Consider the following 22,975-nt stretch of genomic DNA (forward strand, 5'->3'; position numbering starts at 1 on the left):
ATGATCTTTTGAGGCTTTCCCTCCTTGCGGAAGGTGTTGATGACTGTCTTCTGATTTAAGGGGTTTTATTAAAATCTTACAAAAACCATACATCATAAATCATTTCCATACAATATTTGCATCACGCCACACCATACTCACTCCTGTATCCCTCACCCTCCTCTTTCCACCACCCCATCACTATTAACCAACCAACCAACAACCCCATCATAATAATTCAACACTATGCCATTTAGCAGACGCTGTACTTCCCGTCATGCGTGCTTACATTTTACGTGGGCGGCCCCGGGGTCCGAACCCACAACCATGGTGTTACAAACGCCACGCTCTACCCGCTGAGCCACAAAAAATTCACATCTTATATACCGCCACAAACAATAACACTAAATACACCTCAGGGGAGCACCTTCCCTCCCCTTTTTACCCAGCCACAAAAACACCCTCCTCCCTACCCCTCTATACTAAACCTAAACACCCCCCTCTACACTAACCCTAAACCCCCCTTCCACCTCTCCCGAGCAGCATGCTGCCCCCACTTCTTCTCCTCTCCCTTCATCCTCCCCCTCAAATTTCTCTCCACCCCCTTCTCCCCCTGTCCTTTCCAATTTCTGCCTAGCCTCCCACAAACCCTGTTTAAAGAGGCTTATGAGAAGCCAGAGCAGAAACCTGTCCCTAACCGTCCCCCTCGCTCTCCCTACCCCTCTCTCTACCCTAGCCCATGTAACCACAAAATCCCCTCTCACCCTGCCTATCAGACCCTGTGCCCTAGCCCATACTACCCCGGCGAAAGCACAGTCCCAAAAAACATGGCGCACCGTCTCCTCCCCGCCACAAGTTGGCCTTGGGCAGGTGGGGGATCGAGTCAAGCCACGCCCGTACGGGCAAGCCCTTATGGAGGCTCAACCAATTCAGGTCCTTGAGCCTGTTATCCAGACCTTGCACCTGCACTCCTTCCCAAACCCCAGCCGGGATACCCAATACCGGCCCGGGACACCCTCCCCGTCTCACCTCCTCGTACAGGTGCCTGTGATCTAAACCTACTCGGGCTACTTCAACCTCGGGGTGACCACGCAGCCACTTAGCCGCATAGCCAAAGTGCCACGGCAGCTGTTCCGCCCGAGGACCCGTGTTAGTCCACACCATTACGCTTCTCGCCTGGTAAGAGAAGAACACCCGCAGGAAGTAACCAGACGGGTGTATTACCGGATGAGCCAGCTCAGTCAACAAATATGAAACAAAAATTGAATCCAGCTTTAGGGGGAAATGTGGTACCCCCCTACCCGATGGGACAGAGCATGCGTACCCTCGCGACATACTCTTGCCTGCCACCCCACATGAACTGGAACACCAGCCTCACTAGAGGCACTCAGACTCTCTGGCAATGGGTAGACGTACGCCATATACAATAGTGACGGCAACACATCCACCTTGAGGACCAGGACCTTGCCTATAAAAGACAATGACCTAGCCCTCCACATCCCCACCTTCCTCTGCACCACTGCGATGCTCCTGTTCCAGTTCAGCGTCGCTGAGCCAGAGGTCTCAAAAAGGACCCAGAGAATCTTCAGGGCCCCACTACAGAGAGAGAACCCCCCCCAGGCACATCCGTCCTCCCAACGCCATCTTCCGAAATACTTAACGGATGACTTAGCGTGATTGAGGACCGCTCCCGATGCTCGGGTGAATTCCCCTATGATGGCAAGGGACCTAGTCAGGCACAAGTTCTTGCATAGCAACAAGGAAGTGTCGTCTGCGTACTGGGTCATCTTAACATGCAGCCCACCGCTTCCAGGGATAAGCATGCCTGCACCCTCTGTCCTAATGGCAGCCCCCAGAGGCTCCATGTACAGAACGAAGAGGAGTGCCGAGAGCGGGCACCCCTGCCTGACCCCAGACTCAAGGTCAAAAGTCACCCATGTGACCATCTACGTTCACCCGGCACCCTGCTCCGACATATAAAGCACGGATCCACCCTATATACTTCTCCCCAAAACCTAACACCCTGAAAAGAAAATATATATTCACTCGATCAAAGGCTTTAGCCTGGTCGAGTGCTGCTACCATTAGCGGCAGCCCTCTATCCTCTGCCCAAGCAATGGAGTCCCTGATCAAACTCAGGTTCCACCTAATAGAGCGTCCCTCTATCCCACATGTCTGATCCTCACGGACGACGTAGGGAAGGGCTGTGCGCAACCGGTCCGCTAGAACCTTCGCAAGTAGCTTGTAGTCTACGCACAGCATGGTCAACGGTCGCCAGTTACCGAGATCTGTGGCGTCCCCCTTCTTGTACAGAAGTGACAGCACACCTACGGCCATCGATCCCCCCGGGACCCCTGTCTCGAGGATGGCCTTCAAGACTTCGAGGACTACTGGCCCAAGTATACCCCAAAACTTGAGGTAAAACTCAGCCGGCAACCCATCCATCCCGGGCACCTGCCCTTGTCCCATCCTCCTGAGGGAGCTCCTAACCTCTTCTAGGGAGATCTCAGCCTCCATTGCTTTTCTAATGTCCTCCGGCACATGCCTGGACAGGTGTTCTAAAAACACATTTCCCTGCTCTGCATCTACTGCCCTTTCTTGAAAGAAACCTCGGAAATGCTCCGTGGTCACCTTGACCATTTCCTCTGTCTCTCTCACTACTCTACCGCTTTCTTCCCTAACCCCATACATTACCTTCCTACTCTGCCTTTCCCTTACTGATTTTAAAGAACACGGCCGAACATGTTTCATCGTGTTCTATAAAACCACTACGCGCCCGCATCAAGAAAGCGCGAGCCTTCCGCTAATGCACCTCCCTTAGCTGCGCCTTTAGGGCAGTGGATCTCTCCCAGTCTGCCGACTCGCCGAGGTTGCCTGCCTCAAGCTCGAGTTCTAGCAGCCTATGGATATGATCCACCTCCCTCAAGTCAGTCTTCCCCATGATTGTGAAGCCTACTGAACTGGACTGAGAGACCATTTAATGGCTCAGGAAACCTTTGCAGGTGTTTTGAATTAGTTAGCTGATTAGAATGTGACACCTTGAGTCTACAATATTGAACTTTTTCACAATATTCTAATTTTCTGAGCTACTGAATTTGGGGTTTTCATGAGCTGTAAGCCATAATCATCAAAATTAAAACAAATACAGGCTTGAACTATTTCACTTTTTGTGTAATTAATCCACGATGAGTGTCACTTTGTCAATTTAATTATTGAAATTACTTAACTTTTCCATAATATTAAAATGTATTGAGCTGCACCTGTATTCAGCATTTAACAGTAAATGCGATCTCCGCAAACGCAGGAACATAAAAAAAATCCACTTTTTTAAAAGCAGCATAGCCTATAACCTCCTATCGGATTGAATCTTTGCCTAATCTATAGACCACTGTACATGTATGAATCATTGTATTTCATATTAGAACTAGGGGTGTCACGTTCACAAAGGTGAATGCCTACACAAATAGTATTTGAACCCAGATCTGATTGGGACATCTCTCTCGTGTATTCCTAGTGTAATTGATTTGTTCATGGGGTGAGTATGAAGTTGACTCTTTATGCCAGGGGTAGGCAACCCTGGTTCTGGAGTACCGCAGCAGTTCATCTTTTTAACCAGGTGTGTTGAATTTAGACAATCACTGAACTGATCAATTAGCTCAGTGTGGTGCCTAATTGTGACAACATCCTGCAGTACCTGCAGCACTCAAGGAACAGGGTTTCCTACCCCTGCTTTATGCACTATTTGGGGAAAGTGTTTTGTATTTGTATTAGGTCAAACAATTATTATTTGTGGTAAATAGACCAGTTTTGTATCTTTCGTTCAGTGTGACCTGTAGTTTTACACTAGGGCCGAGATTCAATCCGTCACAAGTTCTAGGCATTGCAGCTTTTATGCGGTGGATTGAGATGCAGCCCATGCAAAAAAAAAACATCTCTAGCTTTAAAGGCAATTGCCGATTGAGCCAACATATGCAGTGTTTACCGAGAATGGGATTTGCCTTTCAAAGCCGCAATGTCTATAACCTGCGATCGGATTGAATCCCGGCCTAGGTTTTGTGAGAGACAGAGACAGCTAGGCCACTGAGGGTGGGGTGGAGAGCAGTGTTTATGAAGCCCTGTTAAATGAATGACATCTGTTACTAATTGGAAAAATGTATCCTGCCTTACAGGCTTTTCTTCTTTCCAATTCCATTATGGCCCCTAGTCTCCTTCCCTAGCTCCTACCCTTTACTTCAAAATGTTGTGGGTTTAAACCTTGCCTTTGCTTTCTTCTATGTTGGTGTCTGTAATTAATATTGACGTTTTTGCCGAGGATGTTTTAGTTGCGCAATTTTACATCTAAGGTGTTTGGTGCAGTATTTCGCAAGTAAAATATGCGACGTGTTTTCTCACTTAAACAAATTTGGAGCTGCTGGGCAGGTCTGACTCACTGTCTATGCTATCGGATAGAGAGCAATCACTGCAGCTGTTTACCCCATGTTAGTGGGCAAATGGATATCATCAAATCAAAACCCAACCTTCATTTACCCGTTGTGACGCACGTATGTTCCAAACTCAGTTTTAGACGAGACTGACTATGACCAAAATTATCCTATTTACACTTTGTAGTCAATTTTGACACTAGAATAACTGACTCATATGGATGCCGTTTTCAGAGGTATTCCTTGCTTTTTAAAGGCAGTCACTCTTTATTTAAAGTAGTCTATTTTCTTCTATGTGTCAATTTCAAAGCTACAAAGAGATGTGCAACTTGTGTGGAGAAGGCACTGGCTGGCTCATGGCTTGGATCCTTGCCTTGCAACCAAGAGGTTTTGGGTTCAAAACTCACCTTTTGCTTTATTCAATGTTTCTGCAACTGTCGATGTCAAACATATGAAAATAAGTACCATTTATGTGTAGGCAGTAGCGCTGGGGTTTGGTCCCTCCCTTGTAACCCAAAGGTTTTTGGTTCAATCCACATCTCTTCTGCTTTAGTGCAAATTTCTGCAACTGTCGATGTCAAACATACAAAGAGAAGTGTCAAAAATCAAAAGTGTTAAGGAGTCTGTAGCTCCCTGCCTTCCATCCAAGAGGTAATGGGTTTGATCCTTGTCTCTTGTGCTTTAGTATAGATTATGCCAATTGTCGATGACAAATTTACAAAGACAAATGTAAGAAGTGTGAAGGAGTCTGTTGCAAGGATCTCGACCCATAAGCACGGGGTTGTAGGTTCGAACCCGGCACTGGAGCATGGTTATGTGGACAATAGGGACTGGTCAGTGAGTCAAGGCCACTGGGAGTGGCTACAAATATGGTTGAAGGGTGCAACAAGTGGGGGTGGTTAAATCCTGGGGTTCCCCCTTGCAATTCCCAAATAGTAACCAGCAGTGGTTATGGGGGGAAATTCCCAGAAAAAGGTGGATTCTTAAATACAGGTATGCTCAATTATTATTTTTTAGTTTCCACCCTTTTCAGGGAATTTCCCCCATAACTTCTGCTGTCTAAGTATCAACCCCCATTAGTCTTCCAAACACCACAGGGTCAACACAACCACACTCAAGTGCCCAGCCTGGGATCGAACCTACGTCAGGATTCAGAGGCAAGCTCCTTACACCTGTGCCACTGATTCCTTCACACATCTCTTCCTGGTCAGAAGCAGAACCCACAACTTCATAGATGAAAGGTCAAACCCCAGAGCCAGGCTTTTATTAACAAGTTGACAAATACTGTCTAAGCGCTGTCGGCAATGCTGAGATCGCATTCAAGGTTTAACGCTGTAAATGTCAACTCTGGAAATTACCTCTAAATGTAAAGCGAGCTAATATGCGGTTCGGATTGAATCCTGCTCCAACTTTGAAATGAGCTGAGGTTGGACAGATATTGCACATCCTTTCCTCCGATCCTCAAAAAAACTGCGAGAAGCAGAGGTTTCAAGGAGAGCAAATGTTTCCTGCTGTTTCCAGAAGGCGGGGAGAAGACAGCAGGAGAGGACCAAAAAAACCCATCTAGGAAAGGCTATTGAGGTGTAGGTTTAATTAGTTGCAGCGTACTGTAAAATCCTCTAGTGGAGATTGGTTATGTTTATGCAAGTAATCTCTCAATCACAGTTTCTGCCTCAGAACAAGATCGAATAAGAAAAACTTAAATCTGCCATTTATTTTGACAAACAATTTGGAGTGCAGGTGTTTTTTTGTATGTAAAAGAAACATAACATTTGGAAAAGGTTGGCAGGAAAACTTTCACTAATAAAATGGTACAAAACAGCTCCACTTGCCACAAAGCATTTCAATGTTTGCCCTATTTGCCTAATGCACACACCGAGCACTATCCTCAAATAGTGTGGCCTCTTTAGACTTCCGGGTTGCTCCACACAATTTTCAAATGTTCACCTCAACACATCTGTACGTGAAAGAACGCTAGTTTGGCATAGAGGAATTACGTCACTACCTTATCCACTTGAATAAAATACAAAATAATAGCTAGCAAGATGGAGATCAGAGGTTATTTTGAATGAGTTCATTTTACAAGTGGCTAGTTTGCGTCAGTCACTGCTGTTGCCTATGGTCGGGTTTTCAAGACTACAAACAGTGCATAAAGAGAACACAGTACTCACCCCATGAAAACTTACAAAATGCACTAGAAACACATCCATTGGCTATTTCCTTGATAGGGATCGTGCTTACACACAAACAGAACATTAAGCTATCGCATTCAGAGTACAGTAACGGTAATAATACAATCTCACCTTGTATAAAGTGTAGCCTATATTCAATTGAAACACAGCAATATGACACTACTTCAATGCGTCATGATAGTGGCTTTGGAGAAATCATCTACACATACTTTGCATCCAAAATGGCTCCCTGTTCCCCATTTGGCCAAAAGTAGTGCATTATAATAGGGAACCAATTTGGACATTTTGACAGATCGTTGGGATGTAAAAAGGCACTTTTGTGAACCACAACCCCACCCCGTTGAGGGGCACACCCATGTTATCCGTTGAGACCATAGAGAATGATAGAGGAGTCTTCTTTGTATCTGTTCCATTATGGCGTCTGAGCGCATCGGGCATCTCCATTAAAGCGCTACTGAACATGTCGATTGGCACGTGTGTTTTTCTGTTGCTCATTAGAAAAATTTGATTTCAGTCTTGGAGGTGTGTTTCCTGACCGATTCTGTGTTTGGTTAATGATATTTGTCCCCCCACGAGACACTGTAGACGCAAAAGCCCATTTCACTTCCTCAAAATCCCCAGAATGAATCTAAGATTCAACTCAAGAAATCTGTAGTAAATGTTGACGTTTTTGCCGAGAATGTTTTAGTTGCGCAATTTTACATCTAACTAAGGTGTTTGGTGCAGTATTTCGCAAGTAAAATAAGACGTGTTGTCTTACTTAAAGTCGGAGCTGCTGGGCAGGTCTGACTCACTGTCTATGCTATCGGATAGAGAGCAATCACTGCAGCTGTTTACCCCATGTTAGTGGGCAAATGGATATCATAAAATCAAAACCCAACCTTAATTTACCTGTTGTGACGCACATATGTTCCAAACTCAATTTTAGACGAGACTGACTATGACCAAAATTATCCTATTTACACTTTGTAGTCAATTTTGACACTAGAATAACTGACTCGTATGGATGCCATTTTCAAAGGTATTCATTGCTTTTTAAAGGCAGTCACTCTTTAAAAGTAGTCCATTTTCTTCATCTACTCCTATGAGTTGTTAAACAAACTGAAAAAGGGTGCTTACTGCAACCTGGAGTGTGTTTAAACAGGTATAAAGCCAATGTTAGCGATTTACTGTCACCTGCAGTTGTGGAATGTTTGCTCACGAGCATAATTCATTGGCTGATCTCTCCTGATGACCCAGATGGAATTATGTGATCCTTCCTTAACCCATAGGAAGTCCCACCCAGTTGACCACTTAAAAATGGTGAAAGTCCTCAATGGTGCTGCCCATGCTACAACGGGCTTTTGTGCACATAGGGTCCTCTATCTATCTCTATGGTAACTTGAGACACACCAATAAGTGAAATGAAGGTTAAAGGCTTAACGCTTTGTTTCAAGGACGACTGCTCTTGGCAACATCTGCACCACAGTTCCACTGAACTGTTAATTTGCTCCTCCCAATCACATGGTTACGTTGCAATGTCCATACTACTTAGAATGCATGGCCAATACATTACTTAATTCTAAGTAGTATGCAAGTGGACATTGAAACAGACATCCCAATCTGTTAAACAGCAGTTAAGGATCTATGCCGGGTGAGTACAGTATACTTCCCCACACAATTGGTAAGGCATCCTTTCACTAATATAATAACATGGTTACACAGGAAAGTAAAGTGTTTTCCTGACTCTAGTTTTCCAGGCTGTAAGGGGCTAACCGCCTGACCTCAAATGTTCTGTAACCTCAACTTCCTCCCCCATTTCTCCCACCCACTATTTCCCTCTATCACTCCCTCTCTCTACCCACATCTCTTTTTCTGTTTCCCTCTCTCCCTCTGACCATGCCCTCTTCCATCTCTCTGCCTTTCAGTTTTCTACTGGCACAGATTTAATCTCCAGAGGAAGGAGGAGGAGTGACCGAGGGAGGAGAGACAGTCTCCATAGCAACAGAACATGCTACTTCAAACAATGCGTAAAGTCAGGGCGACAGAAGCCAAGAGGCAGAAGCCAAGAGGCAGGGAAAGAGTAGCCTTGTTGTCCCATACTGCATGTGCTGTAGCCAACTCTTCTGTGTGGCATGACAACAGTAACATAGTTACACATACTGTATGAGACAAGGCTAGAGAAAGAGCACTTCAGGATACGTAAACATATCTACAACTATCCGATTTCATTTTCCTATACATTTAGTACAGGCATTCCAAGTCAGAATTAGCCTTCTCCCATTACAGGTAGCATCCCAGTCTTTCAAAAACTATTCCAGTTTTCACTATATTACAAGTATACTTTAAATGGTTATGTGCATAACAAAATATGATAAGGTGGCTAATAAGACCACAGCTGGTATAGTATTGTACATGCAAATGCTATAATCTTTAGAAGTACTAGACTAGGGTTTCCCAAACTCGGTCCTGGGGGCCCCCCAAGTTTTTGCCCTAGCACTACACAGCTGTTTCAAATAACCAACTCCTCATCAAGCTTTGATTATTTGAATCAGCTGTGTAGTGCTAGGACAAAAACCAAAATGTGCACCCAGGCCCCCTGAGTTTAGGAAACCCTGTACTAGACTAATCATGAAATTACCTAGATCACTACAGTAATAATTTGATGGCTGGTTCAGTATTGACATATACATTTGGCTTATGAATGACATGTTGATGCTAAATATATCAATGCATATGGACAAAACAGAAATCGCAAAATGTAGAATCTAATATTTCTACTTAAACTGTATGGTATTCGAAAATGGTTGCCTTGGTTGTCACCCAAAAATAAACTGGAATGGAGCCTTTGTTAAGAATATGTAAATGTAGGTTGATATAAAACTGGTACTTTCTCATCCATACTGTACTGAAACCCACATGTACAGTATATAGATAAAGAAATAAATTAAAGAAAACAAAGAGAAAACATAGATATGAACCAAAAAGAACAGTTGCTGATTCTTACATTTGGACGGAGAAACAGAAACAGTCCAGAGAGGCCATTTTGGCGCAAAGGAAAGCTCATCAGATAAGGTCTCATGTTGTGTTTCACACAAAGAGCTCTGGGGCTGGCATAGAATGGCAGCTCCTCTAAGCTTTGGAATAAGGAAGGAGTTTCATCCGGAATCTGAAAAGAAAAGTGGGTTTCCGAACAGGAACTAAAAAACAGAGTGCATTGACTCAAGCGCTCTGTCTTTCTTTTCCTCCTTTTTCCTATGTTACGAGAAGACAGTGTTGCGCTGGTTCACGTCACCAACCTTCTCGAAGAACATGAAATCCTATGAAGCGAAATAGAGGAAAGAAAATGTCAACAGAATTTCCTCCAACAACTGCAAATCTTATCAGCTCAGTGATAGGCCTTACTCCTTCAAGTTCTGTGATTAGAAAAATCTACATTTGAATCTAATATATCTTTATTTAAACAGACGGATGGACTCACAATGAGGAAGCAGGCGCCCATGAGCACGGCCTTCATCTTGACGTCCATGTCCAGGGGGAACTGGATGCCAAAGTTGTCGGTGTCGGTGAAGACCTCCTTTAACAGGCCACTCCACTGCTTACTGATGCGGCCGATGGGCTTGCCTCCATCTTTCCCCGTCAGCTAAAGGATTGGATGGGTGTGTAGACAATAATAATATGCTTATTTTTCCACCTTGCCTGATAGGGCAACAATCTTTTCTGGTCTACAAGAAATGTCAAGGTGGATTTATATCTGGTAGAGAAAAATAGTCAACCTGATGGAAGCTGAACTCCCAAGTGCCTCCATTGGAGGACATGAAGCGGTTTCGCCCTCGGTTTATGACCCCTTACCTCAAAGTTGACGTCCCCGCAGCAGTTGCAGGCAAAGCAGGGTCCCTCCAGCTTCATCACGGTCTCCTTGTTGGCCCCTTTGATGGAGAACTTGGGCACACAGGGGTTCCAGTCCTGGGACACATAGCCTATGGTGGTGCCAGGCGGGGCTTGGACCTCGAGCTGAGGGACACGCATCGAAAATTAGAAAAGTATTTGACCGTGCTTAAAAATCAGGCTTCGGTCCTTACATTGTGGCTTTAAATAGCATGTGCTTGGGTTACTGCAAAGCTCGCCTTGGCATGAAATATGGCACTCATTTGAGAAGTGCATTGGTGTCTGCTATTGGCTTAGCAACCATTGCAAAGACAAAGGTAATATGCTTCACATGGTAACAGTGGGGCTATGTCTCCATAGATGCTGAACTAATGTGTGAAAGTGCAGTCAGAAGGGACCTTGACATCTCATGGGAATGTACTGTAGTTAGCATGCCAGAAATGGGATTCAATAGAGCTTAAAAGGTGAAGTGATGGCACCAGATCAAGACAGTCGGAGAGGGTTCGGACTGACAAAGGACCATTCAGTGTCATTCATGAGTCTTTACAAAGCACAGAGACTGGGGAGACGTTAGGACAGTCCAAAATGTCTTCCAGTCCAATAGTTTGCATGCATTTATTACCACTTGTATGTACAATGCTAATGCTAACTTGAGGGTAAATAAACCCATTGCATTTTAGGTGACCTGTCCCTTTACTACTCGTCTAACATATTAAGACTCAACATGATGATTTTGTGTATTTTTTTCATGGTTGGGGTCCTGTTTTTTATATAGTCAAAGTAATCAAATATTTGTCAGTGTTCAGAACTCCATCGTACCTCCTGCAGGCAGCAGGGGCACCAGCAAGAGGCACAGCGGAAGGGTCGTATGAGGCGGATGACCTCACTGTCCATGTTGTCCTTGATCTTCATGTCGAAGCTGCGCAGGGCGCCGCAGCAGTTGCGCGTGCAGCAGTCGTTCTTCTCTTTGGCCATGTAGATCTTCTGACCCAGGCTGTTCTTGATCTCGTACTGGTTGTTGGTCTCAAAGCCGATGAACGCTGAGGAGAGGAAAACGGAGGGGGGGGGGGGGGGGGGTGACAGTTAAAATGACCACAGTTTTATTTATTTTTTATCACCTTTCTTCCTGATCTCTCTGTACTCAGATAAGACTAGCAAGCTCACCTTCCAGCAACTCCACTTTTTGGTGTATAAGGATCTGGTCAATCTGAAACACGGAAAACACAGAGAGAAGAAAGAGAGAGAGAGAGAGAGAGCGATAGATATGGAGAAAGAGAGAGAATGGAAGAAAACAAACCCTAGCATTTACACTGTGACAACAGATTATGTTGGTGAAATCAGTGTATTTGACAACCTCTTATGTCACTCTTCCCCAGCCTAACCTACCTGTGTTAGGTACTCCAGACCAGGTGGAACGCCGACTGGCACAACTCCTGCAGGGGCTGGGGAGATGGCTGCAGGAGGGCCCAAGTTAGGTGCACCGTATTTGGGCCCGGGCATGGGACCACCATAGCCTGGGCTAGGACCCATCTGAGGTGCACCGTATTCAGGCATGGGCATGGGACCTGGTCCCTGCCCTACTGGTCCAGGCTGGAACATCACAGGTTGGCCTGGCTGGGGTTGTTGGTGGTCATAGCCCATATGGAAGCCAACCGGTGGGGGAGCTTGGTTAGGGTCACCATACCCCCCCTGAGAAACAGGGTAAGGGGCCATGGAGTAACTTCCAGGACCCTGGTGAGGGGATGGGTAACCTATAGGAGGAAATACAAACAGTGGGTATCATAAATATATTCATATTAATAAAAAAGCGAAATATGAATGTGGAGTTATAGATGCAAGTACGTGGGGTGTGTGAACTGGTGGCTCATGAAGTATATTGGAGATTCTACATAAAGGAAATTACTGTTTTGCTAAACAAAAGTGGGCCATACTGTTAAGACACCAATGGATTCCCAACACCACACCCCTCTTTCAATGGAAACTGCAAGGAACAAAGGTATTGTATCCATCACTCGGTCCGAGCTCAGTTTCCACATCATTATCCCAATAATCTTCACACACAGCTAACATCAACAGGCAGCCTTTTATACGCCAAGCTCTGGTTTCAAATTCTTATTTCGAATACTTTGAAATAATAACATTATCCAAATCCTGGGGGGGGGGGGGAATACCCAGGGGGCATTGCATGGTGCAACAGGAAAATGAGGGATCTGTTGCCAAGAATCAGCAATCAGCCTGCTCTCCTCCTGCTCAGAATCTAATTCCAGTAAAAACATCTCGACCACTGCTTACTATTCTTATCAGGAAGTGGCTGGACGGCAACACAGACAGACATTCAGTATGGCTACAGGAAAAGACCGCATTCAAATCTGTCTGACTGCAATGGTGGGAAGGGAAGCAAACTGTAATCATACATACAGTGGGGGAAAAAAGTCTTTAGTCAGCCACCAATTGTGCAAGTTCTCCCACTTAAAAAGATGAGAGAGGCCTGTAATTTTCATCATAGGTACACGTCAACTATGACAGGATTTTTAATGCATTTATTTGCAATGGTGGAAAATAAGTATTTGGTCAATAACAAAAGATTCTCAATACTTTGTTATATACCCTTTGTTGGCAATGACACAGGTCAAACGTTTTCTGTAAGTCTTCACAAGGTTTTCACACACTGTTGCTGGTATTTTGGCCCATTCCTCCATGCAGATCTCCTCTAGAGCAGTGATGTTTTGGGGCTGTCGCTGGGCAACACAGACTTTCAACTCCCTCCAAATATTTTCTATGGGGTTGAGATCTGGAGACTGGCTAGGCCACTCCAGGACCTTGAAATGCTTCTTACGAAGCCACTCCTTCGTTGCCCGGGCGGTGTGTTTGGGATCATTGTCATGCTGAAAGACCCAGCCACGTTTCATCTTCAATGCCCTTGCTGATGTAAGGAGGTTTTCACTCAAAATCTCACGATACATGGCCCCATTCATTCTTTCCTTTACACGGATCAGTCGTCCTGGTCCCTTTGCAGAAAAACAGCCCCAAAGCATGATGTTTCCACCCCCATGCTTCACAGTAGGTATGGTGTTCTTTGGATGCAACTCAGCATTCTTTGTCCTCCAAACACGACGAGTTTAGTTTTTACCAAAAAGTTATATTTTGGTTTCATCTGACCATATGACATTCTCCCAATCCTCTTCTGGATCATCCAAATGCACTCTGGCAAACTTTAGATGGGCCTGGACATGTACTGGCTTAAGCAGGGGGACACGTCTGGCACTGCAGGATTTGAGTCCCTGGCGGCGTAGTGTGTTACTGATGGTAGGCTTTGTTACTTTGGTCCCAGCTCTCTGCAGGTCATTCACTAGGTCCCCCCGTGTGGTTCTGGGATTTTTGCTCACCGTTCTTGTGATCATTTTGACCCCACGGGGTGAGATCTTGCGTGGAGCCCCAGATCGAGGGAGATTATCAGTGGTCTTGTATGTCTTCCACTTCCTAATAATTGCTCCCACAGTTGATTTCTTCAAACCAAGCTGCTTACTGCTATTGCTATTCAGTCTTCCCAGCCTGGTGCAGGTCTACAATTTTGTTTCTGGTGTCCTTTGACAGCTCTTTGGTCTTGGCCATAGTGGAGTTTGGAGTGTGACTGTTTGAGGTTGTGGACAGGTGTCTTTTATACTGATAACAAGTTCAAACAGGTGCCATTAATACAGGTAACGAGTGGAGGACAGATGAGCCTCTTAAAGAAGAAGTTACAGGTCTGTGAGAGCCAGAAATCTTGCTTGTTTGTAGGTGACCAAATACTTATTTTCCACCATAATTAGCAAATAAATTCATTAAAAATCCTACAATGTGATTTTCTGGAATGTTTTTTCTCAATTTGTCTGTCATAGTTTACGTGTACCTATGATGAAAATTACAGTCCTCTCATCTTTTTAAGTGGGAGAACTTGCACAATTGGTGGCTGACTAAATACTTTTTTTCCCCACTGTATTATATCTAGAAGACAGAGGTTTGACAGTTACTATCTGAAATACTTCCTGCCCATCAGTGGTTTCATACATCCACACCACTTCTGTTTTGACACCTCAGCGAACCAACATCCATGTGTCTATGGGTGGTGTGAACTGCTGCCCACCCCCACAGTGTAAATATTTGTACTGCTTTTTATATTCCATTCTTTAAACACTTTTGTATTACCTCAAGCTTCATATAATAAACTGTCAATTAGAGCATTAGGAGATATTAAAATATTGAAATCTGACTGGTCATGTTGAAAACCGACAGATCATAGACAGAGACCGTAAACCCCATGATTACAGACAAGGTTATTTCCTATTTTATGACCAAACTCACGACACTTAAGTTAAACTCAGTTCCCAGGACAAAAATGTATGTCTGTTAGCTGGCCAGTACCCTGACAGAGGTTATACAAGTTATTGAAGGACGGTCAGGATAGAGACAAACAAAGGTTCCTAACATGAGTCCCTAATGTATTTTGTTAGTCATTTGACTGGTAAATGGAAGAATGCAGCCAGTCAGACAGTAATGGAGTGTCTTGTTTCCTGATTGCAACCTGGTAAGTCAGAAAACGGTTTCATTGTAAAAGAATGTAGATGTCTTTTGGGAGAGAAGGAGCACTGGTCTAGCTTTTTGAGGAGGAGAAGTCTTTTTTTTAACCTGCACCTGAAAAATAGCAGATGTCAGCATAGCAACCCACTGAATTGTAGACCCATCACTACCTCCAGGGAAGGAAAACAGAACAAGTTAACTAGCTTTTTACTGAGAAACTGCCCCCAGATTACAGACACACCTAGAACAAGAATGGGAAGGTTCATAGCAGCTGATCAACAGATGTTTGCACTTTTTCCTTTTGTAAACTACTGAATGGAAAAATACAAATGGGAATATTGTTTTGCATGCAAAGAACATTTGTCATTACATATTTAAGATGTATCAACATTTGAATCTATTAAAGACATTTGTTGGGGGGTATTATTTGAAAGCGTGACCCATTTCAAACATCCTTTTCTATTAGAACGCTTTTGTGGAGGCTAAGGTTTCAGTTTCGGGCCTCGAGGAATGTGGAGTAGGTGATGTTATCCATTCAGTCAGGAGCCTCATCAACTAAACAACGTCACACTCACAAGTTAGTGGTAGCAAACAGATTCACATTCACAACATGAACACAGGCAAAAAGTTATCCTGCAAAGATGCAATTTATGAGGACATCGCAACAACCCAGTATAATCTCTAAATCAACAGAGATGTAGAGAAGAAGGCATTTACCTGGAGCTGACATGATGACTTAGTTAGTGGATGCAAAGGGGATAGCAGGCGGACTTCCTCTGTTGTCCACTACCGGGATCGCTATGGAGACAAAGAGAAAATGAAGGGTCGGTGGGCGTGGGCTATGAAAAGCAGAGCAGAGAAAGAGAGATAGTGGTTGTTGTGGTCCTCTGTAGCTCAATTGGTAGAGCATGGCACTTGTAACGCCAGGGTAGTGGGTTCGATCCCCGGGACCTCCCATACGTAAAAATTTATGCACACATGACTGTAAGTCGCTTTGGATAAAAGCGTCTGCTAAATGGCATATTTTTAATTGTATTTTTTTGTGAAGGGTAAGAAAAGGGGGCGGGAGAGGGTGAATGACACTAAACATGTCCACCAGTCTAGACAATCCATTCACAACAAGGCCGCTATAAAAAGGGAACTTTCTTCTCTCATATTCGCCAACATAAAATCCTAAACATGCATTAGTGAAATTTGCAACTCAATGTTCTAAAAGTATGTGGATAGGCAACATGGTTGATGATACACAGTACAGTACACACACTGAGCAAATAAGTCTGTTTATTTTGCTTTGAGGCTTCAAGATGTATGGAGGATATGAGAGGAGGCTGATGGGAGGAGCTACAGGAGGACGGGCTCATTGTAATGGCTGGAATGGAATTAATGGAACGGTATCAAAACCACGTTTGACTATGTTCCAATTATTCCATTCCAGCCATTGCAATGAGCCCGTCCTCCTATAGCGCCTCCCACCAGCCTCCACAGGAGGATATGGGTGTGATGAGTCAGAGGTCAACCATTTTCCACTGTGCATATTATTCCAGTTGGCTAATCCAGGATCCAAAGTAACATTTTATAAACATGGTTAAGATACAGTGCATTCGGAAAGTATTCAGACCCTTTCCTCAGTACTTTGTTGAAGCACCTTTGGCAGCGATTACAGCCTTGAGTCTTCTTGGGTATGACGCTACAAGCTTGGCACACCTGTAGTTGGGGAGTTTCTCCCATTCTTCTCTGCAGATCCTCTCAAGCTCAGTCAGGTTGGATGGGGAGCGTCACTGCACAGCTATTTTCAGGTCTCTCCAGAGATGTTAGATCAGGTTCAAGTCTGGGCTCTGGATGGGCCACTCAAGGACATTCAGAGACTTGTCCCGAAGCCACTCCTGCGTTGTCTTGGCTGTGTGCTTAGGGTCGTTGTCCTGTTGGAAGGTGAACCTTCGCCCCAGTCTGAGGTCCTGAGCACTCTGGAGCAGGTTTATCATCAAGGATCTCTCTGTACTTTGCTCCGTTCATCATTCCCTCGATCCTGACTAGTCTCCATATCCCTGCTGCTGAAAAACTTCCCCACAGCATGATGCTGCCATCGCCATGCATCACCATAGTGATGGTGCCAGGTTTCCTCCAGATGTGATGCTTGGCATTCAGGCCAAAGAGTTCAGTCTTGGTTTCATCAGACCAGAGAATCTTGTTTCTCATGGTCCTTTAGGTGCTTTTTGGCAAACTCCAAGCGGGCTGTCATGTGCCTTTTACTGAGGAGTGGCTTCTGTCTGGCCACTCTACCATAAAAGCCTGATTGGTGGAGTGCTGCAGAGATGGTTGTCCTTCTGGAAGGTTCTCCCATCTCCCCAGAGAAACTCTGGAGCTCTGGCAGAGTGACCATCGGGCCAGCTCTAGGAAGAGTCTTGGTGGTTCCAAACTTCTTCCATTTAAGAATGATGGAGGCCACTGTGTTCTTGGGGACCTTCAATGGTGCAGAAATGTGTTGGTACCCTTCCCCAGATCTGTGCCTCGACACAATCCTGTCTCGGAGCTCTACGGACAATTCCTTCGACGTCATGGCTTGGTTTTTGCTCTGACATGCACTGTCAACTGTGGGACCTTATATAGACAGGTGTGTGCCTTTCCAAATCATGTCCAATCAATTGAATTAACCACCGGTGGACTCCAATCAAGTTGTAGAAACATCTGAAGGATGATCAATGGAAACAGGATGCACTGGAGCTAAATTTCAAGTCTCATAGCAAAGCTCTGAATACTTATGTAAATAAGGTATTTCTGTTTGATATATTTGCAAACATTTCTAAAAACCTGTTTTCACTTTGTCATTATGGGGTATTGTGTGTAGATTGATGAAGGAAAAAAATGTATTTAATCAATTTTAGAATAAGGCTGTAACGTAACAAAATGTGGAAAAAGCGAAGGGGTCTGAATACTTTCCGAATGCACTGTATTACATTAGTTTTATTTGATGACTATTATTTTATTCCACGTCATCATCTCATCTCTATAGAGCTGCTGCCTGTGCTCTCTGACAAAAATCACTATTTTAGTAGTTCTTCAAAGTAAATAAGGCATACTTGTTTGACTGCTGAATACCATCTACCAATAACTTAGTTCACGTATTTTCAGGTAGAGATACTGTACCTCAAAGCGACTGCTCTCTATACTCGATCGCACATTCTTCTGTCTCTTCTCTATTTCTCCTCTGCCCCCACACTAACCTAACATTGCAGGCGGGACAAGTAGACGCGCAATGGATTATGGTCAATGAAGCTTAAATGTGATGGCAAAATGTAGATTTCTACCTAAATAGACATACCCAAAAGTAAATTCATGTGTAATTACATGATTCTGACATGCAAAAACCTGGTATATTTGGAAAGAAGACATCTGGGAGATGATGAGGAAATGATCAGAAGATAGATAGGAGTTACATAGTTCAGAATACACAAGATCAAGCACACACAAAATAACCATTATTTTATTTTGAAAGGCATCTTTCATTGACAAGCTATAAGTGAATTATTGATGACTAGAGCTGTAAAAACATCAGATGGCTTCCACAACATGTGAACAATATCAGAAAATAATGGGATTGATAGACCTAACAACTAGAAATTGGCAGATGTTTTAGTAAGTGGTGTCAGGTGTGGTCACGGGACGTTTCCAAGTGTCCCTAAATTAGATAATTCCAGTGCTATTACATATTTGCAATCCCTAAATGCTATTTGTTTAGTATAAAAACACAATTTCTACCATATCAACCTCACTCAAACATTGTGGTGGTGTTAAGGGGTATCCAGGGTACATTCAATTGTCCTTTCAACCTCTCCAAAATGTCTGAATGTGGTAATTGCACTGTTTTTGCACACTGGATGTGCCTAAAAGTTATTGTTCACTATAAAAACTAAATTTCTACAACACCAACCTCTCTCAAACATTGTGGTGGTGTCGGGGGACATACAGGGGATATGGATGCCTACAGTGTGTAAGCAGGCAACATCATATTTTTGATGCGCAAAGATATAGTCACTCGGTGGACATTCGATGTTGCCATTAAGTCATACATCATCAGATAACATTGGCAATAGCCTAGATTTGTTCCTACCCACTTAAGGATTAATTTGATACCCCTCATGTAGTTATAGCTCAAACACAGACCAAATAGAAACTTACCTTGTAAGATGTTTGCTGTTTGGTGAAAATGTTGTGTAAAATAAACATTTTGACTCTCGGGGCAGGTGATCAATAACTGTAAGTCACAACCAGACACATAAGATATCCTCATGATCGGTGGAGTCCCGGCTTTCGGTGTGTATCAACATATTCCGTGTTTATTTTGTTTATTCTTCACAACGCTAACTGGAATGTAGGTAGCAGCCATCTTGAAATGAGGTCATCGGCTTAGCCTGCCCTTATAAATTTGTATGCCCATATATGGTAGTAAAGTCATACCAAAGATTTGAAGGCACAGATCAATAGCCATGGGAATCAGCTTTCCCCAGATACCCTGCTGTTGCAGATAGGGGCTACCGTTCTCATACCATACTAAATTTAATTTTTAAAAATCAAATAGGGTCCCCAAATATAGGGACTTTACATTTAAGAGGTTTTAATTACCACGTTTGCTGTGCTAAACTATGTAGATAAGAATATTGGCCTGTTGGAAACTCCCTACTACATTGCACAGTTCCGGCTTGATCCGCCACGCTGATCCTCAACACGGGGGCCCCTCAGGGGTGCGTGCTCAGTCCCCTCCTGTACTCCCTGTTCACTCATGACTGCATGGCCAGGCACGACTCCAACAGCATCATTAAGTTTGCTGATGACAACAGTGGTAGGCCTGATCACCGACAACGACGAGACAGCCTATAGTGAGGAGGTCAGAGACCTGGCCGTGTGGTGCCAGGACAACAACCTCTCCCTCAACGTGATTAAGACAAAGGAGATGATTGTGGACTACAGGAAAAGGAGGACCGAGCATTCCCCCATGCTCATCGACGGGGCTGTAGTGGAGCAGGTTGAGAGTTTCAAGTTCCTTGGTGTCCACATCACCAACAAACTAACATGGTCCAAGCACACCAAGACAGTCGTGAAGAGGGCACGACAAAACCTATTCCCCCTCAGGAGACTGAAAAGGTTTGGCATGGGTCCTCAGATCCTCAAAAGGTTCTAAAGCTGCACCATCGAGTGCATCCTGACTGGTTGCATCACTGCCTGGTATGGCAACTGCTCGGCATCTGACCGCAAGGCGCTACAGAGGGTAGGGCGTACTGCCCAGTACATCACTGGGGCCAAGCTTCCTGCCATCCTGGAACTCTATACCAGGCGGTGTCAGAGGAAGGCCCTAAAAATTATCAAAGACTCCAGCCAACCTAGTCAGACTGTTCTCTCTGCTACCGCACGGCAAGCGGTACCGGAGCGCCAAGTCTAGTTCCAAGAGGCTTCTAAACAGCTTCTACCCCCAAGCCATAAGACTCCTGAACATCTAATCAAATGGCTACCCAGACTATTTGCATTGCCCCCCTCTTTTACGCTGCTGCTACTCTCTGTTTATTATTTATGCATAGTCACTTTAATAACTCTACCTATATGTACATATTACCTCAATTACCTCGACTAACCGGTGTTCCACATCGACTCTGTGCCGGTACCCCCTGTATATTGCCTCGCTATTGTTATTTTACTGCTGCTCTTTAATTATTAAAACTGCATTGTAGGTTAAGGACTTGTAAGTAAGCATTTCACTGTAAGGTCTACAACTGTTGTATTCAGCACATGTGACAAATAGAATTTGATTTGAGGTGCGTTCAGTTCACTACAACGTTTGCTACGTTGCGGAACGGTTTGTACTGAACCACGTTTCCCCAAAACGTTCTTGAACAGACTTTGAGGTACATTTGCTCCCGTTTGGTGGGTGCGGCAAGGTGTGGCTTGAAGACGTGAGTGACGTGTTTAAAAGAGGTGTGGGCATGCTGACAGCGTTCCCCAACCCCTCCCTGTTGTTCAACTGGTTGTTCAGTACAGCACCGTTTCCGTCCAATTGAACGTTCCACAATGTAAAAACGTACTGAACGCAGCCCTGATTTATCGCTACAGAAACTGCGCTATGTGCGTATTGAGTTACAAAAAAAAGTATGAAATGGAATTCTAATAATTGAACCGACGTTGGTCAATTAGTTGTTTTAAAAACCGAAAAATAACCGACATTTTGGTTAATCGCTCAGCACTACCTTTATGTAACCGTGCTATTGCTGCTGCAACTGTTGGTCGTTAGTATTGTATATATGAACACTGTACAATGGGCTCGATTTTCCATTGTTCAATAACTCGAGAAACACTCTGAAGAAAAGGTCGTGGCCTAATGTTTTCAATCATGTTGAATATCAAATAACTTTTCTAACCTTTGCGGTGCGTTTTCTTTAAATTCGTGAAAGTAAGGGAGGGAGATGGCAGGAATCTCTTACCTGTTTTATGGTTCTTGACCCGAAAAACCGAGGACAATTAGAATAGTAAGAAGAATCCTACTTGCTTGCCAGACTTATTTGCTATCGGCTACATTCGTATTTTTTTCCGTACCCCGCCCCTTTAGGGGCTGTCACAAGACACATAATTTACCTAATTGTGGATAGGACGCAACGTTTTGGAACTTTCAGATAGAAATATGCTATGTAGAACAAACATGCATCTCTGAACTGTAGAATAAGGAATCATGTCGGCTCTATTTGTGGTGTTTCTATCTGCAACGTTCGAGAACATTTTCGTACTAAACTTTTTTGTTATTATTATTGAAATTCCATACATTTTGAATGATACAAATTCAAAAATCGATACATCCTTCTTAAAAACTGTAACATAAAACATAATAAACCGATAAACACAAAAACAGAAACACATACAGGGTTTTGACGTTCAAAGAAATTTGAAAAGAGTATCAATTTTTTTCAATACCTTCTTATTCTTACAGAGCATACTATTCAATGTGGCAAAGTAATTTTTGAAGTCTAACTTAACATGGCCCAGGGTTGCGGAATTGTAAGGAAAAAGGGGAGGAAAACATAGGCTAATGCTGCGTTCATAACCAAGTGGGAAGGTGTTAGGCTATTTACCACAAACGACTGGGAAAAATCCACTTCAATGCCGCTTAACTGGTAATTATAATAGTGGGAAACTCATCTATCATCCCTGAGCTCCAACTTCTTCCACATGCTGCCCTTTGATGCACCTACTAATGAAATGACCTCGATAGCAGCAAGTTAAATGCAACAACAAAATATTATTTATATAAAGCAATCTATTTATATGGTTTTTGAAAACTATAATTTGTTCACAAACATGATATATGTACTTTTAGTTTATGGTTGACGCAGCTTGTGGGCCATTAGCCAATCAGCATTTCTCAACAAGTTCAAAGCACTGAATGCATCCCAACTGGTTTTACGACTTCACAACTGGTAATTACCACCGTCCCACTTGGTTATGAACGCAGCATAATACTTAAAGCGATAGAAACTACCCTGTAAACGGCCCGACAACTTTCACCAGACAAGAACATTTGTAAGGCGCACATCTAGATTAACAAGCACTGTAAAGTGAAACATTGTAGCGACGCTCTTCGACTGCTGCTACAGTGTAGCCCTGTGCCACAGCTAGCTACAATGTGGCGTAATGAGGCGGCATCTGCTGAAGAGAAGATACAGTATTTTATCGTGCCTTATCATAATAATAATAATAATAATAGGTTACTTTTTACACTGAACACAATTTGATTCCTTCATTACGTCGACGTGTAGGGGTTACATTTCGACAGGTTTTCATGTTTTTCATTAGCTGACTACGTCATTTTAATTTTCTCAACTTTGACAAAGAGGCAATATCCACAAGAGGGCGACGTCGACTCAATTATGGGACATTAAATCTTCCACAGATCAGTTGAATAGAAGTAGCCTATAGGCCAGG

At 43.8% G+C, this 22,975-nt stretch overlaps 1 protein-coding gene across 2 annotated transcripts; it reads right to left on the reverse strand.

Annotated features, from left to right (window-relative positions):
- Nucleotides 1–6,101: 6,101 nt before the first annotated feature.
- LOC311133083 (phospholipid scramblase 2-like) lies at nt 6,102–21,598 on the reverse strand. Of its 2 annotated transcripts, XR_014613563.1 has the most exons (9): nt 21,484–21,598; nt 15,734–15,814; nt 11,846–12,210; nt 11,624–11,666; nt 11,279–11,499; nt 10,424–10,585; nt 10,053–10,214; nt 9,213–9,891; nt 6,103–9,064 (listed from the first exon to the last, which is right to left on the reverse strand). XR_014613563.1 is itself a non-coding variant. In XM_084166519.1 (8 exons), the coding sequence occupies exons 2-8, from the start codon at nt 15,744–15,746 to the stop codon at nt 9,832–9,834; spliced, it is 1,026 nt and encodes a 341-aa protein (XP_084022645.1). In that variant the 5' UTR covers nt 15,747–15,814; nt 21,484–21,598; the 3' UTR covers nt 6,102–9,831. The 2 variants fall into 2 exon arrangements, 1 of the variants encoding a protein (XP_084022645.1); XM_084166519.1 differs by having other exon boundaries at nt 6,102–9,891.
- Between the last annotated feature and the right edge of the window lie 1,377 nt (nt 21,599–22,975).

Source organism: Coregonus lavaretus (genome assembly GCF_964263955.1).
Source record: "Coregonus lavaretus genome assembly, chromosome: 7".
In the NCBI taxonomy this organism is placed as follows: Eukaryota; Metazoa; Chordata; class Actinopteri; order Salmoniformes; family Salmonidae; genus Coregonus; species Coregonus lavaretus.